We start from the raw sequence: 27,180 nt of genomic DNA on the forward strand, positions 1-27,180 counted from the left end.
TAGCCGAGTACAAAATAATAATGCCTAATACTTTAATATGTTGCATTTAATATAATGTTGGCATAAGCTGATATGATTCATGAAATAAACCATTTTCCTTAGCTCTAAATATTTAAAGTATCTACCAAAAAGTAGAATGAGCTGATAAAAAAGAAGTCATAGAAGCCTTATTTATGATACCCTCAAACTGAAACAACTCAAATGTTCATCAGTAGTACAATGGATTATGGGCAATTACAATACACTCATACAATGGACAACTACTCAGCAATAAAAATGGAAACAATCTCTAATAATCATAGGATCATGAATGAATCAGATATATATTATGCTGAGTAAAAGAAGCCAGGCACCAAACAGTATAATTTCATTTTGATGAAGTTCTAAAATGGACAAAACTAATCTAAGGTGAAAATATCAGAATAGTGGTTACCTAAGGGCTGGAGCTGTTAACAAGGAAATCTCTAGTTAGATGAAAATGTTCTCTATCTTGGGAGGATGTGAGTTACATGAGGTTAACTATTGTCAAAAATGCACAATTAAGATTTGTGCCTTTTGAAATATATAAATTTTCCCCTAAAAAATAAAGAACTCAAATAGGGTATCAATAGGAAAATTTTGTTGATATAAATCCAAGTCTCCTTACCCAAAAGGATTACCAGTAATCTATTCATACCTCTATTATTTCCTAACATCTGGACAAAGGCATACGTGTAAAGTTGATATTATACCCCACATACTCCTATGTTCGATCTTGCACCAAACTGGTGCATAAAAAATAAATAAATAAAAATGATCACAAATATCCAAACCAAGAATACAAGATTCATTTTAGACAACCACAGGAATCCAACCTATCTAGGAGATATCAACTTCCCACTCCCTGTTATTTTCCTAGGTTGGAGAGAGCAAGGTAGACAAGGGAAATTCCAATATATTGAAGGCCACAGTGATAATATACAGCATTGAAATTTTATTTCTAGGTATCTCCCTTGGAAAATACTGAAATGGGTATAAAAAGAGAAGTATACAAATAGGTACACAATGTTCTTTGTGGTGCAGTTTGCTACAGAAAAAAAAAATCCTAAAATATACTGATTTCTAATTTCATTAATAAACAGGGCAATCAAATAAATCATGGCCTGTCCTTACTATGGAAACACAGCAGTTAAAAGAATGATGTAGATTTATATATACTGACTGGGAAAGATCTCTAAGACAAATTGTTTCATGAAAAAAAGACACATTTACAATACATACAGTATAATTTCATTCATGTGTCACATCCATAATTAGAGGTAACCAATATTTTTTAAACTAACACAGCATTCATTACAATCTCTGGACCATTCATGTTAAAAAGAAACAGTCTTAGGAACTTCCCTGGTGGTGCAGTGGTTAAGAATCCACCTGCCAGTGCAGGGGACATGGGTTCGAGCCCTGGTCCGGGAAGATCCCACATGCCACAGAGCAGCTAAGCCTGTGTGCCACAACTGAGCCTGCGCTCTAGAGCCCGCGAGCCACAACTACTGAGCCCGCATGCTGCAACTACTGAAGCCCGCGCACCTAGAGCCTGTGCTCTGCAACGAGAAGCCACCTCAATGAGAAGCCCGTGCACCACAACGAAGAGTAGCCCCTGCTCGCCGCAACTAGAGAAAGCCCACATGCAGCAATGAAGACCCAATGCAGCCAAAAAAAAAAAAAAAAAAAAAACCAGTCTTAAAATAGAACTCTCCTAAAAAGAGATCAAGTGTTCAAGTTTTTTAAAAAGCAAGAAACTAACAAACAACTCTTACTAGAAATAAGTGGTTCTTCCATATTAGAGCTTTATATTTCCAAACAGAAAAGGAATGAAACCATCTCTATCCCTCTGCTTAAGATATTTATTACTCATGGCTCAGTAATGTATTTTAAGACTGAGTATTCCGCTTAAAAAATCTTACATACAAAAATTCCTTATAGGGCTTCCCTGGTGGCGCAGTGGTTGAGAGTTCGCCTGCCGACGCAGGGGACACGGGTTCGTGTCCCGGTCCGGGAAGATCCCACATGCCGTGGAGCGGCTGGGCCCGTGAGCCATGGGCGTCCGGAGCCTGTGCTCCGTAATGGGAGAGGCCACAACAGTGAGAGGCCCGCGTACTGGAAAAAAAAAAAAAAAAAAAAAAAAAAAATCCTTATAGCTCCCCAAGTGCTTTTATACACATTATCTCATTTTATCCTAACAACTCTGTGAGGGAGGAAAAATAACCCCCAAACCCTGAAGACCACTGAAAACACTTCTAATGTTCATCCACTTCCAAGTTTGCATCTCTTCCAGACATAGGAGAATTACACTTCCCTGCCCTGTTTTGCAGTTGGACAGAGGCCTTCTAACTAGTTCTAGCTAAAGGGATGTAGGCATGGTCATCATTTCTGAGCCAGAGCAATTTATCTGCTGTGCAAGACCCTCCTCTTCCCTTGCTGTGGTGAACCCTAAAAACATTAAGTTTATGGAGATGTTACATGGTATGAAGTAACTACCTAGAGTAGAACCCTCCACTCATCACCCCCACTGATCTGAACTGGTCACACAGTCTGAACAATAAATGTATTTTGGATATTTAAAGTCTCTGAGATTGTAGGGTTGTTTGTTATTTTTAGCATAACCTTATCCATCATTATTGACAGAATTGGAGTTAAAAAAAATTAAACAAGCAAAACTGTTTAATAAAGTTTATAATAAAGCATCATAAAGTACTATCTGGAAACATATGCTAAGAATATTCCTAACTGGTGGCAGCATAACTCCCAACCCCAAATTCTGGTAATCTATAACATTCACGCAGTAAGTTTTTAAATGTTAAAAAAGAATGTTTTTAATTTAACTATACAACAAAAACAATGGAACTAAATCTAGCTTAGTTTAAGTTAAAATGTAAACCAGGGGGACCTTGAAGATGGCGGAAGAGTAAGACGCGGAGATCGCCTTCCTCCCCACGGATACACCAGAAATACATCTACACGTGGAACAACTCCTACAGAACACCTACTGAAGGCTGGCAGAAGACCTCAGACCTCCCAAAAGGCAAGAAACTCCCCACGTACCTGGGTAGGGCAAAAGAAAAAAAGAAAAAACAGAGACAAAAGAATAAGGACGGCACCTGCGCCAGTGGGAGGGAGCTGTGAAGGAGGAAAAGTTTCCACACACTAGGAAGCCCCTCCGCGGGCGGAGACTGCGGGAGGCGGAGGGGGGTCTTCGGGACCGAGGAGTAGTGCACAGCGACGGGTGCGGAGGGCAAAGCGGGGAGATTCCCGCACAGAGGATCGGTGCCGACCGGCACTCACCAGCCCGAGAGGCTTGTCTGCTCACCCGCCCGGGCGGGCGGGGCTGCGAGCTGAAGCTCGGGTTTCGGTTTTGGACGGAGCGCAGGGAGAGGACTGGGGTTGGCGGCTTGAACATAGCCTGAAGGGGTTAGTGCACCACGACTAGCCGGGAGGGAGTTCGGGGAAAAGCCTGCACCTGCCGAAGAGGCAAGAGACTTTTTCTTCCCTCTTTGTTTCCTGGTGCGCGAGGAGAGGGGTTTAAGAGCGCTGCTTAAAGGAACTCCAGAGACGGGCGCGAGCCGCGGCTAAAAGCGCGAACCCCAGAGACGGGCGCGAGCCGCGGCAAAAAGCGCGAACCCCAGAGACGGGCGCGAGCCGTGGCTAAAAGCGCGGACCCCAGAGACGGGCGCGAGCCGCGGCAAAAAGCGCGAACCCCAAAGACGGGCGCGAGCCGCGGCTAAAAGCGCGGACCCCAGAGACGGGCGGGAGACGTTAAGGCTGCTGCTGCCGCCACCAAGGGGCCTGTGTGCGAGCACAGGTCACTCTCCACACCCCTCTTCTGCGGAGCCTGTGCAGCCCGCCACTGCCAGGTTCCCGGGAACCAGGGACAACTTCCCCGGGAGAACGCACGGCGGGCCTCAGGCTGGTGCAACGTCACGCCGGCCTCTGCCGCAACGTCACGCCGCCTCTGACGCCGCAGGCCCGCCCCGCACGCAGTGCCCCTCCTTCCCCCCCCTCACCCCCGGCCTGAGTGAGCCTGAGCCCCCGAATCAGCGGCTCCTTTAACCCCGTCCTGTCTGAGCAAAAAACAGACGCCCTCCAGCGACCTACACGCAGAGGCAGGGCCAAATCCAAAGCTGAGCTCCTGTGAGCTGTGAGAACAAAGAAGAGAAAGGGAAATCTTTCCCAGCAGCCTCAGAAGCAGAGGATTAAAGCTCCACAATCAACTTGATATACCCTGCATCTGTGGAATACCTGAATAGACAAGGAATGATCCCAAATTGAAGAGGTGGAATTTAGGAGCGAGATCTATGATTTTTTTCCCTTCTCCTCTTTTTGTGAATGTGTACGTGTATGCTTATGTGTGACATCTTGTCTGTATACTCTTGCTTCCACCATTTGTCCTAGGGCTCTATCCGTCCATGGTTTTTAAAAAAAAAATTTTTTTTTCTCAATAATTAATTTTAATTGTAATAACTTTATTATACTTTACCGTCGTTCCTTCTTTCTTTCTTTCTTTCTTTCCGTCCTTCCCTCCTTTAGACAACGAATCACCCCAAATTGAGGAGGTGGTCTCTGAGAGCAAGATTTATGATTTTTCCCCCTTTACCTCTTTTTGTGAAAGTGTATGTGTATGCTTCTGTATAAGATTTTCTCTGTATAGCTTTGCTTCCAACATTTGTCCTAAGGTTCTATCCGTCCCTCTTTTTTTTTTTTTTTTCTAAATATTTTTTAATTCAATAACTATATTATACTTTATTTTATTTTTACTGTATCTTCTTTCTTTCTGTCTTTTTTCCTTCTTTCCCTCCTTCCTTCCTTCCTTCCTTCCTCCCTCCCTCCCTCCTTTCTTTCCTTCTTTGCTTCTTTCTTCCTTCCTTCCTTTCCTCCTTTCCTTCTTTCTTTCCTCACACTTCTACTAATTCTCTCTACTTTTTCTCCCTTTTATTCTGAGCCGTGTGGATGAAAGGCTCTTGGTGCTCCAGCCAGGAGTCAGGGCTCTGCCTCTGAGGTAGGAGAGCCAACTTCAGGACACTGGTCAACAAGAGACCTCCCAGCTCCACATAATATTAAACGGTGGAAATCTCCCAGTGACCTCCATCTTAACACCAGCACCCAGCTTCACTCAACGACCAGCAAGCCACAGTGCTAGACAACCTATGCCAAACAACTAGCAAAACAGGAACACAACCCCACCCATTAGCAGAGAGGCTGCCTAAAATCATAATAAGGCCACAGACACCCCAAAACACACCACCAGACGTGAACCTGCCCACTAGAGAGACAAGATCCAGCCTCATCCACCACAACACAGGCACTAGTCCCCTCCACCAGGAAGCCTACACAACCCACTGAAACAACCTTAGCCACTGGAGACAGACATCAAAAACAACGGGAACTACGAACGTGCAGCCTGCAAAAAGGAGACCCCAAACACAGTAAGATAAGCAAAATGAGAAGACAGAAAAACACACAGCAGATGAAGGAGCAAGATAAAAATGCACCAGACCTAACAAATGAAGAGGAAATAGGCAGTCTACCTGAAAAAGAATTCAGAATAATGATAGTAAGGATGATCCGAAATCTTGGAAGTAGAATGGACAAAATGCAAGAAGCAGTTAACAAGGACCTAGAAGAAATAAAGATGAAACAAGCAATGATGAACAATGCAATAAATGAAATTAAAAGTACTCTAGATGGGATCAATAACAGAATAACTGAGGCAGAAGAACGGATAAGTGACCTGGAAGATAAAATAGTGGAAATAACTACTGCAGAGCAGAATAAAGAAAAAAGAATGAAAAGAACTGAGGACAGTCTCAGAGACCTCTGGGACAACATTAAACGCACCAACATTCGAATTATAGGGGTTCCAGAAGAAGAAGAGAAAAAGAAAGGGACTGAGAAAATATTTGAAGAGATTATAGTTGAAAACTTCCCTAATATGGGAAAGGAAATAGTTAATCAAGTCCAGGAAGCACAGAGAGTCCCATACAGGATAAATACAAGGAGAAATACGCCAAGACACATATTAATCAAACTGTCAAAAATTAAATACAAAGAAAGCATATTAAAAGCAGCAAGGGAAAAACAGCAAATAACACACAAGGGAATCCCCATAAGGTTAACAGCTGATCTCTCAGCAGAAACCCTACAAGCCAGAAGGGAGTGGCAGGACATACTGAAAGTGATGAAGGAGAAAAACCTGCAACCAAGGCTACTCTACCCAGCAAGGATCTCATTCAGATTTGATGGAGAAATTAAAACCTTTACAGACAAGCAAAAGCTGAGAGAGTTTAGCACCACCAAACCAGCTTTACAGCAAATGCTAAAGGAACTTCTCTAGACAAGGAACACAAGAGAAGGAAAAGACCTATAATAACGAACCCAAAACAATATAGAAAATGGGAATAGGAACATACATATCGATAATTACCTTAAATGTAAATGGACTAAATGCTCCCACCAAAAGACACAGATTGGCTGAATGGATACAAAAACAAGACCCTTATATATGCTGTCTACAAGAGACCCACTTCAGACCTAGAGACACATACAGACTGAAAATAAGGGGATGGAAAAAGATATTCCATGCAAATGGAAACCAAAAGAAAGCTGGAGTAGCAATTCTCATATCAGACAAAATAGACTTTAAAATAAGGACTATTACAAGAGACAAAGAAGGACACTACATAATGATAAAGGGATCGACCCAAGAAGAAGATATAACAATTGTAAATATTTATGCACCCAACATAGGAGCACCTCAATACATAAGGCAAATACTAACAGCCATAAAAGGGGAGATTGACAGTAACACATTCATAGTAGGGGACTTTAACACCCCACTTTCACCCATGGACAGATCATCCAAAATGAAAATAAATAAGGAAACACAAGCTTTAAATGATACATTAAACAAGATGGACTTAATTGATATTTATAGGACACTCCATCCAAAAACAACAGAATACACATTTTTCTCAAGTGCTCATGGAACATTCTCCAGGATAGACCATATCTTGGGTCACAAATCAAGCCTTGGTAAATTTAAGAAAATTGAAATTGTATCAAGTATCTTTTCTGACCACAACGCTATGAGACTAGATATCAATTACAGGAAAAGATCTGTAAAAAATACAAACACATGGAAGCTAAACAATACACTACTTAATAATGAAGTGATCACTGAAGAAATCAAAGAGGAAATAAAAAAATACCTAGAAACAAATGACAATGGAGACACAACGACCCAAAACCTATGGGATGCAGCAAAAGCAGTTCTAAGGGGGAAGTTTATAGCAATACAAGCCCACCTTAAGAAGCAGGAAACATCTCGAATAAACAACCTAACCTTGCACCTCAAGCAATTAGAGAAAGAAGAACAAAAAAACCCCAAAGCTAGCAGAAGGAAAGAAATCATAAAAATCAGATCAGAAATAAATGAAAAAGAAATGAAGGAAACGATAGCAAAGATCAATAAAACTAAAAGCTGGTTCTTTGAGAAGATAAACAAAATAGATAAACCACTAGCCAGACTCATCAAGAAAAAAAGGGAGAAGACTCAAATCAATAGAATTAGAAATGAAAAAGGAGAAGTAACAACTGACACTGCAGAAATAAAAAAAATCATAAGAGATTACTACAAGCAACTCTATGCCAATAAAATGGACAATCTGGAAGAAATGGACAAATTCTTAGAAATGCACAACCTGCCAAGACTGAATCAGGAAGAAATAGAAAATATGAACAGACCAATCACAAGCACTGAAATTGAAACTGTCATTAAAAATCTTCCAACAAACAAAAGCCCAGGACCAGATGGCTTCACAGGTGAATTCTATCAAACGTTTAGAGAAGAGCTAACACCTATCCTTCTCAAACTCTTCCAAAATATAGCAGAGGGAGGAACACTCCCAAATTCCTTCTACGAGGCCACCATCACCTTGATACCAAAACCAGACAAGGATGTCACAAAGAAAGAAAACTACAGGCCAATATCACTGATGAACATAGATGCAAAAATCCTCAACAAAATACTAGCAAACAGAATCCAACAGCACATTAAAAGGATCATACACCATGATCAAGTGGGGTTTATTCCAGGAATGCAAGGATTCTTCAATATACGCAAATCTATCAATGTGATAAACCATATTAACAAATTGAAAGAGAAAAACCATATGATCATCTCAATAGATGCAGAGAAAGCTTTTGACAAAATTCAACACCCATTTATGCTAAAAACCCTGCAGAAAGTAGGCATAGAGGGAACGTTCCTCAACATAATAAAGGCCATATATGACAAGCCCACAGCAAACATCATCCTCAATGGTGAAAAACTGAAAGCATTTCCACTAAGATCAGGAACAAGACAAGGTTGCCCACTCTCACCACTCTTATTCAACATAGTTTTGGAAGTTTTAGCCACAGCAATCAGAGAAGAAAAGGAAATAAAAGGAATCCAAATCGGAAAAGAAGAAGTAAAGCTGTCACTGTTTGCAGATGACATGATACTATACATAGAGAATCCTAAAGATGCTACCAGAAAACTACTAGAGCTAATCAATGAATTTGGTAAAGTAGCAGGATACAAAGTTAATGCACAGAAATCTCTGGCATTCCTATATACTAATGATGAAAAATCTGAAAGTGAAATCAAGAAAACACTCCCATTTACCATTGCAACAAAAAGAATAAAATATCTAGGAATAAACCTACCTAAGGAGACGAAAGACCTGTATGCAGAAAATTATAAGACACTGATGAAAGAAATTAAAGATGATACAAATAGATGGAGAGATATACCATGTTCTTGGATGGGAAGAATCAACATTGTGAAAATGACTCTACTACCCAAAGCAATCTACAGATTCAATGCAATCCCTATCAAACTACCACTGGCATTTTTCACAGAACTAGAACAAAAAATTTCACAATTTGTATGGAAACACAAAAGACCCCGAATAGCCAAAGCAATCTTGAGAACGAAAAAAGGAGCTGGAGGAATCAGGCTCCCTGACTTCAGACTATACTACAAAGCTACAGTAATCAAGACAGTATGGTACTGGCACAAAAACAGAAATATAGATCAATGGAACAGGATAGAAAGCCCAGCGATAAACCCACGCACATATGGACACCTTATCTTTGATAAAGGTGGCAGGAATGTACAGTGGAGAAAGGACAGCCTCTTCAATAAATGGTGCTGGGAAAACTGGACAGGTACATGTAAAAGTATGAGATTAGATCACTCCCTAACACCATACACAAAAATAAGCTCAAAATGGATTAAAGACCTAAATGTAAGGCCAGAAACTATCAAACTCTTAGAGGAAAACATAGGCAGAACACTCTATGACATAAATCACAGCAAGATCCTTTCTGACCCACCTCCTAGAGTAATGGAAATAAAAACAAAAATAAACAAATGGGACCTAATGAAACTTCAAAGCTTTTGCACAGCAAAGGAAACCATAATCAAGACCAAAAGACAACCCTCAGAATGGGAGAAAATATTTGCAAATGAAGCAACTGACAAAGGTTTAATCTCCAAAATTTACAAGCAGCTCATGCAGCTCAATAACAAAAAAACAAACAACCCAATCCAAAAATGGGCAGAAGACCTAAATAGACATTTCTCCAAAGAAGATATACAGAATGCCAACAAACACATGAAAGAATGCTCAACATCATTAATCATTAGAGAAATGCAAATCAAAACTACAATGAGATATCATCTCACACCAGTCAGAATGGCCATCATCAAAAAATCTAGAAACAATAAATGCTGGAGAGGGTGTGGAGAAAAGGGAACACTCTTGCACTGCTGGTGGGAATGTGAATTGGTTCAGCCACTATGGAGAACAGTATGGAGGTTCCTTAAAAAACTACAAATAGAATTACCATATGACCCAGCAATCCCACTACTGGGCATATACCCTGAGGAAACCAAAACTCAAAAAGAGTCATGTACCAAAATGTTCATTGCAGCTCTATTTACAATAGCCCGGAGATGGAAACAACCTAAGCGCCCATCATCGGATGAATGGATAAAGAAGATGTGGCACATATATACAATGGAATATTACTCAGCCATAAAAAGAAACGAAATTGAGCTATTTGTAATGAGGTGGATAGACCTAGAGTCTGTCATACAGAGTGAAGTAAGTCAGAAAGAAAAAGACAAATACCGTATGCTAACGCATATATATGGAATTTAAGGGGAAAAAAAAACGTCATGAAGAACCTAGGGGTAAGACAGGAATAAAGACGCAGACCTACTGGAGAACGGACTTGAGGATATGGGGAGGGGGAAGGGTGAGCTTTGACAGGGTGAGAGAGAGTCATGGACATATACACACTAACAAACGTAGTAAGGTAGATAGCTAGGGGGAAGCAGCCGCAAGGCACAGGGATATTAGCTCGGTGCTTTGTGACAGCCTGGAGGGGTGGGATAGGGAGAGTGGGAGGGAGGGAGACGCAAGAGGGAAGACATATGGGAACATTTGTATATGTATAACTGATTCACTTTGTTATAAAGCAGAAACTAACACACAATTGTAAAGCAATTATACCCCAATAAAGATGTTTAAAAAAAAAAAAAAAAAAAAAAAATGTAAACCATACACCAAAGTATGATTTCATATTTTACTAGTATTTTATTTTTCTTAATGGTTATGAGATGTCAAAATATACATAGCTATGATCAACATCAACACTAAGATGATTGCCCCTAATAACAATCACCTCACAGGGTGATAAAGACGCAGACGTAGAGAATGGACTTGAGGACGTGGGGAGAGGCAAGGGTAAGCTGGGACGAAGTGAGAGAGTGGCATGGACATATACACTACCAAATGTAAAACAGATAGCGAGTGGGAAGCAGCCGCATAGCACAGGGAGATCAGCTCAGTGCTTTGTGACCACCTAGAGGGGTGGGATAGGGAGGGTGGGAGGGAGAGGCAAGACGGAGGAGATATGGGGATATATGTATATGTATAGCTGATTCACTTTTTTATAAAGCAGAAACTAACACCATTGTAAAGCAATTATACTCCAATAAAGATGTTAAAAAAAACACAAAAAAACAGCCACCTCTATTTAGAAAGAAATAACAAGTGACAGGTTTGATTACATTTTTCCTAATAGAGAACTAAGTACAGACAAATATAAACATTAGCCCACTGCCTGAAAACACAGCTTTTTCTGACATCACAGAGGCTTCAGAGAGATAATTTGGGACCTACACAATTTTAGAAACAATGAACAAATAACAGAAAAATTAACCTAATTCCCTTCACAGACTCCTTTTCTAAGTACTAAACATAAAAGACTCCTGAATATCATTTTTTCTGGCTAAAGAAAACCTCCACCCTATAGACATAAGTCACCTTTATCCTGAAGGGTCTAGTTTACAAACTCTCCCAGAATTCCAACAACCATATTTCATCTTTCCAAGTAATAGACTCCACTGTCATTTTATCAGGGTCCTGGGTTTCATGGGAACACCTACTTTTAACATAAGACATTCATCCTCAGGACCCCAGCATGGCCATTTACTAAGAGTTTACTATGTACCAAGTACTGTGGAAAGCCCTACACAAAGGACCTCATTTACCTTCTCAACAACTGTGTGATAAAGAATTTGGCTGACCTTTGTCTAGGGTTCCTAGGAGGTAACCTGTAAATCCTTGAACTTTCCCATGTGATAGCAGTGTCTTTGCTAGTCATGCTCCCACCCGTCCCCCACATATCTGAAAGTTTATACTAATGAGATAACTTAGAGTGAAGGTTGGCCATATCAGAAAAATCAAGCACGTAATTAAAGGGCTGGGGTTTTCAGGCACATAATATTAGCCCCACCTCTGGGAAGGGAAGTGGAGCTGGATATTGAGTCATGTGGGCAATGGTTCAATTAATCATGCCTATATAATGAAACCCAATAAAAACTCTGGACACCTAAGCTTGGGTGAGCTTCCCTGGTTGGCAATACTCTGTGTGTTGTCAAGCATTAATGTGCCAGGAGGATAATACCATGTCACTGAGAACAACAAAAACTTAGCACTTGCAAATCTTGCCCTTTGGCTGGTTTTGATTTGTGTCTTTTTGCTATGATAAAACTTTAATCATAAGTGCAGCATTTTCCTGAGTTGTGAGTTGTTCTAGTGAATTATGCAACCTCAAGTAGTCTATGGAGATGCCTGAAATTTGTAGCCAGCTGATGAGAACTGAGGATGGCTCTGGGGTTCCCCAAACTTGCAGCTGTATTTTAGACAGTCTTGTGGAAGTCTGGGCCCTTAACCTGGAGTCGGCCAACTTCAAGCCACAACAAAGTTTAGAAATATCCTCTAAGAGTCTGGTTCAAACTTGAGTCCTAGTGGGGCCATCATATATTATATCCCTCTCCCCCATTCCAGGCTACTTGTCTGTCCAAGTGCAGGTCCCCAGATACTGCTTTCTTTCTTCAGTAGTTCAGGGAATTGGCCAATCTGCCTCTTCTTTCTGGCTGCCACAGCCTATCCTCTGCTCCCTGGTTTCTTCCCCTCATAAGGCTGGCTGAAAGACATTTTCCAATCTCTTCCATCATAACTATAGCAGTTTCTGTTGTTTGTTTTCCACTCTGCCTTTCCTCCTCCAACTAGCGTATTATATCTCCTTTTCATTTGTAAGTTTTTGCTACTGGCTGTTAAAAGGAAATAAATGCATGCATCCTTCCGCCCCGAAATTCTACTTCTAGGAATGTATCCTGTGTATATACTTCTACACGTGCACAAAGACACAAAGTATAATAATGCAGTATTATTTATAGTCCCAGAAACAACCTAAATGTCTACTAATAGAAGACAAGTAGGTAAAGAACAGAACATCCATACAAGAGAATAATAACCAGCCATTAAAAAGACAAAGTCAGCTCTCTCTATATATGTTATTTAACAATCTGACGGACAAATTTTAAATGAAATAAGCAAGATGAAAACAGTTTATGTGGTATGCTAGCATTTACTGAAAAAAGTATAAATGTTTGGATCTAGATATTCATATGATATCTAGATGAATACCAAGAAACTAGTAACAGTGGTCACCTCTGGATAAGGGAACAGGGAAATTAAGGGATGAGTGGGAGAGGGTACCTTTCATGGCATATACTTTTGTACCTCTTGAGAGACATAACAAAATACATGTTTTGCCTATTATATTAGTTTTTCAAGTCAATTTTTAAAAAGCAGTGGCCAATGCTGTTCTTGGTGTTGTCTATCCTTAATAAATGTATCCTTGTGACCCTTTAGATGATGTCATGAAAATGAAAATTCTCTCCTCAAACCATGAGGCAATCCCCTTACTCAAGGTGCCTTCCTTTTCATTAATTCTATACATCCTCTAAATATACAGTTAGAGTCCCAGGACAGGTATGAATGGATTAACCTATACCTCCATGCTCTAGTGAAATGATTTTATATCTCAAAGAAACTCCAGACTGACACATCCAAGTCCAAACTCCATCATGCACATACAGGAAAACTCTGCTGAGATCATCCCTGACTTGGTTTCATCCACAAATCCTTTAGGCACACTTAATCTTCAAGTACAGGCAAACAGCTTTTCAGTGCACCACTTTCATTGAGAGAATAGATATACTCCTCCTCCCGTCATCCCACCTCCACTCCTCCAAACTCCCAAAAGCCTATTCCATGATCACTGTTGAAAACACAATTCTTCCTACTTCTTCTTCTAGTAATGGAAGCTCTCAGAACTCTGTCAATTTAATCAAGGCCTTCCTACAAAGCATTCAAACCTGCACGCAACCTGTTCTCCCCTGGGATGGACCCCACACATAGACACATATGACATCAGCAGAGAAGGGAGTTAAAATATGCAAAGGAAGAAAACAAGAAAGAATCCTGTGGTGTTGGACTGGAACTAGAGAGACCTACAGATACATAGATCCACTGACAGGGCCTGGGATTAGTGACATACCAATGGCAACAGGCACACTTAGTATCTTATTTCTGAACATTAATCTCTACTAAAAAAGAACTAGGCTCCTTAGAGAAATGGTTCATTTCAGGGCTGGGGTAGGGAAAAGCCCAAGATGTGTCCAAAATATCTTGTGTCAGAAAGAAAAAGGAAGTGCTCAGAGAATGATGGGGACATGAAAAACAACAAAGACATCTTGAAGGGTCTCCCACTGGTCAAATCTAGAACAATTTTGACCACAAGAATAATGGAGCTCCATGAACATATACTGATATAAATAAATTAAGAAACTGAACATTGATAAGAAACAGGGTATTTAATAGTCTCAAAGTATCTCCCCACCAAATACTTACTGATTAAAGAGGGAAAAAGAGTAACTTTACAGTGGAGAAGCCTTGCAGAAATCCCCTTAACCAAGTGATCAAATTTAAAGAGTTATTGAACCAAATCAAAATCATATGCTACTAGATAGGATACAATGAGAACACGTGATTTCTGCAATATTTCTGTGAAAGAGGCAACCTGACTCTAATCATGAAGAGTATCAGACAAACCCAAATTGATGTACATTTACAAAATAAATGGCCTGTAATCTTCAAAATGTCAAGATCATGAAAGTCAAAGAAAAACCGAGGCAACATTCCAGACTGAAGATTAAAAGACATGACATACAAATGCCTTCTTTGGAACTGGATCTTTTTGCTACAAAGGATGGTACTACAACAATTGGATCTCAGTTTTCTCATCTGTAAATCATGAGGCTGAACTAGATCTATTGCTCCAAACGCCAATAAAGGACTCAAAGAGGTTTCTGTATAGACAAAAAACTAGATCTAACAGCCTTTCAATATATAAAAAGATCTCTATCAGTATTCTAACCATGCTGATAAAGAAAGATTACCATAGACACCCAGAGGTCTTAACCAAAATTAAGCTTATTAAATTTAAGTTGTATGGGAAAAAGTCTTAAGAAAAAAAATGACTCTATCAATAGTATATCCAAACAGTGGAATATTACCTAGCTATATCAGCTGATATGGACAGACGTCAATGTCAAGATTTTGTTAAATAGAGAAAGGAAAATTTAGCCCAGTATAGCTAACGTATTCCCTTTTCTATGTATGTCTGCGTATGTGTATGTTTAAGATAGCCCCATATGTGGGCATGTACATGCATAGAAAATTTCTGGAAGGACATATAAAAGTATGTTAACAATGATTAGTTCTGAGAAACAGGAGTAGATAGTCATAAAGGGAGACAGAGCACTTTCCTCTCCATCTTCTACCCTTGTATACTTAATTCTCAACAAGAAATCAAAAAAAAACAAAAACAAAAAAAACTCAACCTAGTAGCAGTAAGTACATATAGCACCCACATCATGATTTCTAACTAACATTCCCAACTAAAAGGAAATTCCCTGCAAAAATGGCTGATTCTACATATGGGTCAGAGTAAGTACAAAGTGAGGTGTGGACATCTTATGCCAGAAAGCAGAGGCACTCAAAAACTAATAAAGGCATGTGAAAAGGGCAAAGAAGCTAGTGTAACGGGGCTCTCAAAGGTCAAATGTAGGATAATTCGAACATCAAAAAGAATCACTGTAACCATCAAGAAAAGCAAAGAAGTGGGCTTCTCTGGTGGCGCAGTGGTTGAGAGTCCACCTGTCGATGCAGGGGACGTGGGTTCGTGTCCCAGTCCGGGAGGATCCCACATGCCGCGGAGCGGCTGAGCCTGCGCGTCTGGAGCCTGTGCTCCGCAATGGGAGAGACCACAACAGTGAGAGGCCCGTGTTAAAAAAAAAAAAAAAAAAAAAGCAAGGAAGTGATTATTACAAGAGTCAAGGTAGGAGCTAATTATGGGGGAGGAATAAAGTACACAATGGGTTTCTGGAATGCTGGTGATGTTCTATATCTTGACCTGGAAAATAATTATATAATGTTTGTTTATAATAATTTATTAAGACACATATATTTGTTGTGGAAACTAACACACATATATACATATATAATACTGATATTTCATAATTTGAAAACAAAAATGTAAGGTTTCAGGAATAAAAAAGTCAAGTAAAAACAAGGAAAGAAAGAAAATGACAATATCTTACCTGCAAGAGTATGTAGGTTCTCCCACTTTAAAAACACGACCACAAAGATGAGAAGGTTTGTTTGTTTGTTCAAGTTTTGAAAATCCCAACTCAGGATCTTCACCACAAAGGTACCATTCCATTGGTCCCAACAAAACTTGGTGTGCCAACATGTCTTCTTTCTGTGGAAAAGGGTTGGGACCCCTGCAGTAGATTTTGGGTACATAGTGAGCCAAATGCTGGTTCACTTCTCTAGTGAGGTCAGTTGCTTGCAGCCATTTCTTTAAAAAAGAAAAAAGAAAAAATAGTTTTAAACAAGGTCAATAAACTGCTAATTTGAATAAACATACTCTATTTTCTTTTAGGTGCAAAAATAATGAGTCTTATAAATTATTTTATTGACATTCATCACTGCATGTCTTCTTTCCAAAAAAGGATAAAACTCAATTTACAATTTTACTAAAATGCCCAGTATTTTAAAATTCAACTTAAAGTGAAAGTAAAGTGGAACGAGCCCATCTCCTCAAAATGGCTCTTGAAGCAACCTTCTGTAGGCAATACAGGAAAATGACCACAACATATCATCTTATAAGACACTAGCCATTGAGCCCATCTGACTTTCTTTCTAATTTCTAATGCTTTGCTCAAATGATATTCTGATTGTGATCTGGATTCTCCTGTCGGTTGGCTGACAGGAACAGCATACAGTGAACATGAACAGCCAATACACTAATTCTATTTCTCAATGATTATAAAGGACACGCCAGTCTCTTATGAATGTCAGTCCATAAGAGAGTTTGTTCTATCGATATCTTTATGCCCTGATCAACCTCTCTATAAGCCCTTTCTCCTTTGCTCTCCCTGTTAAAAACATTTTAAAAAGTCACTTTCCCCTGTCCCCAAACTTTCATGTCCTACTACCTGTGATAATTATACTTAGATATCTAATAGATACTGTGATATTATGATAAGAAAAACATATTTGGTCTTCTCATTCCTAGCACAGAGCTCTTAAAAATCTTCCAATTTCCTAAGTGATAAGTGAGATAAAAGTGAAAGGAATGTCTTTTGTTATTCATAACAAGCCCCCTTCAATCAGACCTGAGTTGATATTACTAAGGTGACTTTTGGAAAGCCCCTAAAGATGGGAAGCTAGTTGCCAGGGCAACTAGCCACATTATTAGTAGGGTGGAACTTACAGTCTCCACCCCAACCAACTTCAGGGAAGGGAGAGGTGCTGGAGGTGGAGTTAAGCACTAATGACCAATCATTTGATCATCATGCCTATGGAGGCACAAAGCCTCCATAAAAATCCAAAAATGTCGGGGGTTCAGAGATCTCCTTGGTTGATGAACAAACAGAGGTGCTGGCACGCCCAGAGAGGGCATGGAAGCTCCACACCCCTTCCCACATACCTTGCTCTATTCCATCTGGCTGTTCCTGAGTTGTATCATTTTATAATAAACAAGTAATCTAGTAAATAAACTGTTTCCCTGAGTTTTGTGAGCCATTCTATAAAATTATCGAACCCAAAGAGGGGGTCATGGGAACCCCTTAATTTGCAACATAAGTTGTGGGTAACCTGAGGACCCACTGCTTGTGGTTGGCATCTGCAGTAGTGAAGCGGGGCAGCCTTGTGGGACTGAGCCCTTAATCTGTGGGATCTGATGCTAACTGCAGGTGTACAGTGTCAGAACTGACTGAGTTGTAGGACACCCAACTGGTGTCTACTGAGAACGAGAGAATTGCCTGGTGTAGGAAACCACCCCGCCACACACACACACGTTTGGCGGCCGGAAGTATTGATGTGAGAATAAAAAGAAAAGGAAGAAACAGTTTTTCCTTTCAGACACCAACTCAATATGTCCAAAACTGAACTCATGATCTCCCACACCACAAAAAACACCCTGCTATTTTCTCCGTTTCTCTATTTCAGACACCAGCATCTACCCAGGTATCCAAACCAGAAAAACTCAGAAATCTTTTTTCCTCACCCCAACATCCAACTAGTCATCATGTCTTGTCTATTAGGCCTCCTAAGTATCTGTTGAATCCATCCATTTCTTTCTCTCCATCTCCGGTGGCACTACTTCCACTACCCTAGTCCAAACTCCCCACTCCTGTCTTTTGCAAGGATTAATGCAACTGTGTCCTAACTAGTAATCCCCACTAGTCTGGTCCCTCTACAGTCCATTTTTCCAACCTCACTACCAGAGTGTTTCTTGCAAAATGCCAGTCTGATCATGTCATTCAGCTTCCCCTTCTATTTAGGATCAAATCAAGTCCACTGACATGGTTTACAACAGCGGTCCCCAAACGTTTTGGCACCATGGACTGGTTTAATGGAAGACAATTTTTCCACAGACGGCGGGGTGGGGGGGTGGTTCAGACGGTAATGCTAGTGATGGGGAGCGGCAGATGAAGCTTCGCTGGCTCGCCTGCTGCTCACCTCCTGCTGTGCAGCCCAGCTCCTGACAAGCTGCGGACCACTACCGGTCCTCAGGCCGGGGGTTGAGGACCCCTGGTTTACAAGGTCCTTTGCCTTGTATCATACTTTCCAGTTTCCTCCTCCTGATCAGTATTGCTCCTCTCTCTCTGCTTTACAGCGCTGTTATCTACTCATTCTTCAGATCTCAGTTTATGTTTCACTTTCTCTAAGACGTCTTCTTAGCCTCTTCCTCACCCTCATCTCCTGTTCCCCTACCCCCCATGTCTAAAACAGAACCAAGCCCCAGTGGGCAGTTAGTAAAATCCGTTAACTGAATGACTATAAATATGTATATACTACTGACTGTCACTTAACATTGACATTACAAAAAGATGTTTGGCTTTAATGGAACGTGGCTTCAATGGACACAGAAATAAAGCAGATCCAGGCCTGCAGGTTCTTAAAAACCAAACCAAATAAGCCCTATATAGGCATCCTTCAAACCACCTCCTTTCTTTTCCCTTTCTATTTCCTTAGGTCCTAAGGCTTTCCCCTATATTCTGTCATTTATTTATTCCTGCTTCCCATGCCAATTCCATCTGTGTTTATTTGTCCTCCAAATAAACATAATTTATTTAGTTACACATTATGTAATTAAGACCTGCTCATTTTGGCTCTAAACCAAGTGAAAATTTGAAATCAGAAAATATGAAACAACTCACTTCTACAAAAATGCAGTTAACTGTTAGCTCATAAGTCCAATGTTTACCTATAGATTACAATCTAAATTTCAAATTACATCCTTGTTAAAAGAGTTTATGAAGATTGGGATTGACACATATACAGTATTGATAGTATGTATAAAACAGACAACTAATGAGAACATACTGTATAGCACAGGGAACTCTACTTAATGCACTGTGTTGACCTAAATGGGAAGGAAATCCAAAAAAGAGGGGATATATGTATATATATAGCTGATTCATTTTGCTGTACAGGAGAAACTAACACAACATTGTAAAGCAGCTATACTCCAAAAAAAATTAATTAAAAAAAAAAAAGTTTACGTTTATGTGATGTCTAACACTGTTAAGACAAGCGTATAAGGTCTTCTTTTTAACTATTACTTGCACAATCTTCAGCTCACTTCCTTCCTTTGAAAAAATAACATATAGATTTTACATATTCATGAGGTGATATATACTACCTTTCTAGTCAATTTCACATTTTAGAGAACTTTTCCTAAAAATGTAAAAATCTCTTCATAAGTTAAGGGGCTGGATGGAAACTTATAACAGTGAAAAACTTTTCACCCCGAAAGTGAAACAATCCTTTCTAAATGTTACTAATTTTGCTGTGTTTGCTTTATGCAAGTAGGAAAGAGACTAAATTACTCTTAAAACAGTAATTCTGGTGAGACAATCCCATAGGTTTAAAGATTGTTCAAGTGATGTCTAACACTGTAAGACAAGAGTATAAGGTCTTACAAGGAGAAGTGGAGAAGTGGCTCCAAATCAAAATTATACACACACACACACAAAGTTCAGTAATTATAAAACAAACGAGAAAAAAAAAAAGATAGTCAATAGTAAAAGACAGAGTCAACCAAAAAGCAAACAAAAATCTAATTCTTTGAGCTAAAAAACATGTTTTTGGCCACATCAAAGGGGTTTTCACCCATTGTCAGCAAACCCTAATTCAAAATATGAATGCAGTCAAATTATCCTAAGCAATTTATTGTTTATGGATGAAAAATTAAGCATTCAGATTCAAGAATTCACCTCCACAATCCTAGAAAACTATGCTTCGATTTTAATTTACAACACATTTAAAGGTTTTATTTTAACAGCAATTTTTTGTTTTATATTTTATGTTCCCATTTCTCTTAAAATTTCACTTTTGCAGAATTTTAATCCAGGGAGGATAAAGGGTGATGCTTTCTAAAAGAAATTATGTTGTCTTGTGGCTCTAACAACACTGATGGGTCAAATCTGTTCATAGATTTCTTAAACAAAAAATTCAGAAACTAATATCAGCTTCTGGTTAAGAAAAAAAAATCAGCTGCCTTATACAAAATATATCATTAGTAAAACAAGCATTTTACTCTAAATATCTTTTATTATATATTATTATAAATTATTAACAAGACACAGAAGGCTGTTTCAAGAAAGGCAGGCATACGCTCCATTTAAAACCACCTAACAGGACTTCCCTGGTGGCACAGTGGTTAAGAATCCGCCTGCCAATGCAGGGGACACGGGTTCAAGCCCTGGTCTGGGAAGATCCCACGTGCCACAGAGCACATAAGAGTGCACCACAGCTAATGAGCCTGCGCTCTAGAGCCCGTGAACCACAACTACTGAGCCCGTGTGCCACAACTACTGAAGCCCACACGTCTAGAGCCCATGCTCCGCAACAAGAGAAGCCACTGCAATGAGAAGCCCACACACCACAACGAAGAGTAGACCCCGCTCACCACCAACTAGAGAAAGCCCACTTGCAAAGCAAAACAAACAAAATCAAACAAAAAACCACCTGATTTGGGATTTTAACTTCATTAAATTTAAACACTTAATATATAAAGCAAGACACCTTTACATGAAAAAATCTATACCAGAAATATAGAATTAGTGGTTAGCAACACTATAGATTAAAAAAAAAAAGTTGTGAAGAGAAAATTTCTGGCTGCCTTTAAGAATAATGGTTCACATTTCTCAAAAGAAAGAAAACCTATAGCTTTTCATATCAGATCTCAGTAACATAAGCTAACTGTAACTGTTTCTTCAACATGAAGAATTATTGATATTTCTAATTTGGTTGCATGTTAATCTGTCCTTATTTCAGACACTTGTGGCTGTCACACTAACATGCACACCAGAGTAATAAGCACTATCTTATTAGAAGTCCTCAATAACGGAAGTAGAGAAACTGTCAACTCATTCCACTAAAGTAAACATGTTATGACAATGTTCGCAGGAGCTCGCCTTTTTTTGAAAGCTAATTTCAGCCTTGGGATAGAGAGCAAGTACAATAAACACAAAAATCAAAGAATCCCTAGGGGTTAGCCTTTTATCACAGTGTCTAATTATTCTATGCCAAATTAAAATTGTACTCTATTTAAGCACATTTGATTTTGCTTTCGAACAAGGATAACCAACATGTAAGTTAACTACAAAACAACAATCTAAAACAACAATTGCTAGGGCCAAAATGGAGCTTTCGGGACTATACTAAGAAAAAATTAGAACTAAGAAAAATTTAAAACAAATCATATTAAGAGTTCTAGAAATGAAGTAAAAACATTCACAAATCAAAATAATACAGAAACTCAGTAATAAAAAACAAGAGAATCTAATTTAAAAATAGGCAAAAAACAAAAAATCAGAAGACAAAATGAAAAAATAGGCAAAAGATCTGAATTGACACTTCCAAAGAAGATATACAAATAGCCAATAAGCTTATGAAAAGATGTTCAACATCATGAGTCATGAGGGAAATACTGATACAAATCAAAACTACAAGGAGATGCCACTTTACACCTAACAGAATGGCTATAATCAAAAAGACAGACAATTAACTAGTGCTGGCAAGGATGTGAAAAAACCCACTGAAAACTTCACATCTGCTAGTGGGAAGGTAAAATGATGCAGCCATTTTAGTCTAGCAATTCCTGACCCAGCAATTCCACTCCTGGGTATATGCCCAAGAGAAATGAAAACATATGTCCCCATAAAAAATTGTACAGAAATGTTCACCATAGCACAATTCATAATATCCACAAAGTAGAAATAATCCAAACATCCATCAACGGATGAATGGATAAATAAAATATGGTATATCCACGTAATGGACTATCATCTGGCAGTAAAAAGGAATGAAGTATTGATGATACATGCTGCAACATGGACGAACCTTAAAAACTTATGCTAAGTGAAAGAAGCCAGTCACAAAAGACAACATATTACATGATTCTGTTTACATGAAATTTCCAGAATAGACAAATCTATGGAGACAAAGAAATAGGTCAGCTGTGGGCCTAGAGTTTGGGAGGTTAGGAGAAAATGGGGAGTGTATAGCTAATGGATATAGGATTTCTTTTTTGCAGTGATGAAAATGTACTAAAATTGACTGTGGTGAGGGCTGCACAACTCTGCATATACTAAAAACCACTGACTTGAATTGTAAGATACGTGAATTTTATATAAAACTGTTGAAAATTTTAAGGCAAAAAGTAACCAATATAGGTATAATACTCTACATAAGACTTCTATAATGAATATGTATTTCTTTCAGATTTGGGGAAAAACAATATATGTACCTCTTAAATCATAATCATCCACTGGAACATATAATCAAACCTGTGGAGCATGAAATGTAGATAGAGTCAAGAAGTGTTGGGGAAGTCATACTTGTAGAATCAACTCTATCAAGGAAAAGAAAAAACTACAACAGAGGGCCACTTTAATATCCTAAACTTAAAATTATTGAAGTGAGTACTTAAATACTTTTATTTGTGAGGCATTCTAGTAATAATAGATGGGATCACAAAAAGTCCTTCCTCCTCATAATACAAATAAGAAAAGCAAGTGTGTAAATAAATTGTGTGAAAAATGCCACTAGTCATTATTAAGTAACTTTAGATGGATGTGATCCCAACAAATTATCAGCAACAGAGGTCTAAAGGCTGTTAATAACTGCTTTGCTTGTTTACCTCTCTAAAATTTATTTTTACCGGAGAAAACTTTATTAATTCATTTTAATTTTTAAAAAAATATTTATTTATTTTTTTGGCTGTATTGGGTCTTAGTTGCGGTAGACGGGATCTTTGTTGCAGCATGCAGGATATTTAGTTGCAGCATGAGAACTCTTAGTTGCAGCATGTGGGATCTACTTCCCTGACTAGGGATTGAAACTGGGCCACCTGCATTGGGAGCGCTGAGTCTTAATCACTGGACCACCAGGGAAGCCCCCCAATTAATTTTAATTTGTGATAAATGGCTGGGCTGGGGCCTAAGCTGAAAGAACAGTAAAGTGTTATGCTGTTTTAATCAAATACAAACAATAAACTCCTCACAAAGTAAGGGCAAATTATACTGCTGCAAGAATCTTGTATTTTAATATTAGATGAACTCTTCTTTAAGAAATTTTGTTGGCCTTCAGACTAAATTTTTTTTTAATCTTATTTTTCAGAAAGTCATTTAAAAGTAAACAGAGCAAAGGGGCTTCCCTGGTGGTCCAGCGCTTTAAGACTCCGTGCTCCCAATGCAGGGGGCCTGGGTTTGATCCTTGGTCAGGGAACTAGATCAAGCATGCCGCAACTAAAGACCTGGCGCAGCCTAATAAATAAATAAATAATTTAAAAAAGAAGAGTAAACAGAGTAAAACTAAAATGTAGCTCAGACTGTGAACTTCACAAACTCGAATTAAGTCCAAATTTATAAGTTTTGACTGCATTTTCCTTAATTTCCCCCACTACATCTGAGAATTTCACTACACAAGGACTAGGAGCATTGCTCTCTAGCACCAGTTTTATAACTAGTTTCCCCAGGAACCTCAACAAACTGGAGAAGCTCTAATCACTTGATAGCTTGCACTTTTATTTGTTTATTTTAATTTTTATTCTATATTGGAGTATAGTCCATTAACAATGTTGTGTTAGTTTCAGGTGTACGGCAGCTTGCACTTTTAGAATTGGAAAAACAGCACATAGCCTGTATCACTGGGGTCAACAGACAAAATTTGTGGGAGTAAAAAAAAATTTTTGAGGTAAATAACAGATTAGCTATCAATCTAGATATTGATAAGATCACATGGATAGGGAATAGCTGTCATTACCATTTTACTGTTTACTTTGAACACTGCTTTCGTTTTCTTTTTCAAACCTCTTGATAAATGAAAAGGCAGATGGGGAAAATCCTTGGGTTGTTGCAATACTAAGCGGAAAGTAAATGAAAACAGAACTAGACTAAACAAGTTGGTTTAAAAACAAACAAACAAACAAACAAAGATGCATCATTCAACAATGTATTTCTTTAAACTTTTCACCTCTACTCCTGACATTTATTTCCACTATGACTTCAGTGTCCTCATCAATTCACCCAAAATAACTCCTCACTAGCCAACAGCCCCACAGCGCCCCACTACAATTTTGCTCCTAACATTCAGATTGTTGACTTGTGCTCAAAGGTCACTCCCTTCCTATCAGCTTTTTAAATTGGAGGCCCTAGAGGTGGGGCCTCAGCTGTTTTGGCCCATTCAGAATCATTATGGACAATTTGTTCTAGGGGGTGTTCCCTGTCCTTGAGGAAAGATACCATCGAGTTTTATTAATTATTTTACAACTCTGCTACTTACACAGCATATTCGTATTACAGTTTAAGTACAAGACTAGGTCTGAATGCTTTAAGTTTGGGGCATAACTGCTCCCACTGTGCTGTGACCAAACCTCACATTATTAGCTTCCATTTACTGAGAGGTGCTCTCTCAAAGTTATATAACGTTTGTTCTCCATCCAACTTCCCCCAACTCCTAGACAAATTATTGTTTTAATCTCCCAGTCTCCACTACCACTTTCTCACACTCAGTTAACGTGTCAAGACACTACTTTCCGCACATTCATCAACGTTGTAGACTGACCAAACCGGTGCGAAAACGCACTGAAGAGGTAAAGAGGGTGAACAGTGTCGCTGGCATCCTTTGGTGCCTAGGGCGGTCCCAGGAACAAAATAAGGTAGCAGGTTTCAGAGGAGGAGGCAAATGAATCAGGAAGACAAAGTACCCAAAAAACCAGGAAGCGTCTTTCCCTCCCCTCTTCTAAGAGTTGACATAAAGGGCAAAGGCCCTGTGCTGGGGACTTACTGGGAGTGTGGGGGAAAGCAGAAATAACGGAAGAGCGAAAGGGTACGTGAGGGTGGCTGGTGCACCCAGCAGCCCTGCGGGCTACTCGTGGATAAAGAAGGAAGGAGAGGGGCAAGATCTGGGGCCTCCCCAGGCCGTTACCCACAAGGCGAGGCCGGCGGGGACAGCGCGGTCGTCACCCCAAGTCAGGGCCCGGCCGCTCCGGGATTTCCAGTAATCTGTTCCTCCCCCGGGGCGCGGCCTGCGACGGCCGGACGTCCCCGCCTGGGTCCCGGCACTCACCCCCGCGGTCTCCTCAGCCGAACATTCCAGCAAACTCCGGTCTAGGCCCTGCACCTCGGGCTCCAGCTCCGACGCCATCTTCCCTCCTTCGCCTCCCCAGCGCTGGCGCCGCTACCGCCGCCCCGAGGGCCGCGGCCTCGCCACAGCCCCGGCGGCCGAGACCGCCACCGCTGCCCCGGGCGGTCGGTCCCGAGCCGCCCAGGCGGCCGCGGGTGGAAAAGACGGAGAGTAGCGTGAGGTGAGCCGGGCAGAAGGGACGGCGCGTCTTGCGCTCCCTCGCGGGCTCTGCGCCCAGAGTCAAGTCACTGCCTCGTCCCTGCCCCGGGGAAGGACACAGAGAACCCGGACCTGGCACTCTTGCCCGCTTCTACCGCGTCCCGCTCCGGGAAAGGGGCAACAACACCCAAAAGGCGAAGCGGCGCACTCTGGGAACTGTAGTCGTCCTCCGCACGGCCAGGGAAAAGGTGGAGCCCTTACAAGGAGGCCCCAGGATGGCATTGTGGGAGTTGTAGTCCAGCTCCTCCTAAGAGCCTTGGGCAAACGGCAGATAAGCGAGCGGGCGGGGCTTTTGTGCCCAGCAAGAATCATAGACTAAGCGGCGAGAGGCGCCCACCAGGGAAGAGGCAAGAAGCGCGAGATCGTGTGTGGTACTGAGTTTTATTCCCTTAACACCCTTTGTTCATTTTTGTATCCCCAGAGCTTAGAACAGTGCCTGGCACGTGGCAGAACTCGAGTACTATTCAAAGCCTGGCATATGTACGAACTCAAATACTTGTCGAATGAGCGAATTACGTTCTATCCCTATTGTTCTAAGGCCCTGTCATCCATCAACCCCTCATTCTTTAGACTGGTAACCGAGGTGTACATTTCTCAGGTTTTTAAAGGTTTTAAAACATGTTAAAATGGTGTTAAAGGAAACGTTTCCAAGTGATTTAGATATGACCGTTTATTAAAATTTATAACAAATCTTGCTGCAGAGGAGAAGGAGTCTACCAAGCCAATTCAAAGGTTCACTCTTGATAGGGACATTTTATAGAAATAAATAATCATTGTTAGATTAGATACAAAAGAAAATTACGTTTCGGTAGAGGTAATTAGGCTCTTGACTGATAGGTGGGTGAGTGGGTTTCTTAGAACAAGTCTCCAATTCCTTTAGAGTTATCAGAAAATTGCTTAACATTTTATTAGGTATGCTGATTTATTCCCACAAAGAAATTGTGAATTACATTAGGCAAAAAAAATTCTGAACCAATCCAGGTTTGGGACATGTTTTTGTTGTTATTGTTGTTGTTAACAAAAGTATAATATTAACCAAGTTTTTTTTTTTTTTAAGGAAATAAAAATTACCCATCATCCCACAGTCCAAATAAGCCTTGTTATCATTTTAAAAAAAAAAACTAATATATGTATAAGATTAGAACTTCAAGCTCAATGGAAATATTCAATATTTTTAAAGGAAAAAAATTAAAACTATGCCTCTTACCCCAAGTCCCTCTCCCCAAAGAAAAGCCTTTTTAATACTTTCTTATGA

The 27,180-nt window shown here is 39.9% G+C and overlaps 1 protein-coding gene across 9 annotated transcripts in view; it reads right to left on the reverse strand.

The window, feature by feature from the left end:
- Positions 1 to 26,101, reverse strand: part of UBR2 (ubiquitin protein ligase E3 component n-recognin 2) — a 123,789-nt gene extending 97,688 nt beyond the window's left edge. For 4 of the 9 annotated variants that reach the window (XR_016394612.1, XM_089918707.1, XM_089918706.1 and 1 more), the window contains exons 1-2: positions 25,650 to 26,101; positions 16,103 to 16,362 (exon numbers count right to left, since the gene is read on the reverse strand). Coding sequence is in view for 7 of the 9 variants with exons in the window: in XM_089918707.1 (XP_089774833.1) it covers positions 16,103 to 16,362; positions 25,650 to 25,727 (338 nt within the window). In the remaining 2 variants the exon portion in view is untranslated. Of the gene's footprint in view, positions 1 to 16,102; positions 16,363 to 24,344; positions 25,630 to 25,649 lie in introns of those variants that run through there. The other 5 variants (XM_022581904.3, XM_089918705.1, XM_022581905.2 and 2 more) reach the window with 3 other exon arrangements.
- Between the last annotated feature and the right edge of the window lie 1,079 nt (positions 26,102 to 27,180).

Source organism: Delphinapterus leucas, chromosome 10 (genome assembly GCF_059928025.1).
Source record: "Delphinapterus leucas isolate spDelLeu-1000000601 "Yukka" chromosome 10, BTC_Dleu_Yukka2, whole genome shotgun sequence".
Classification (NCBI taxonomy): domain Eukaryota; kingdom Metazoa; phylum Chordata; class Mammalia; order Artiodactyla; family Monodontidae; genus Delphinapterus; species Delphinapterus leucas.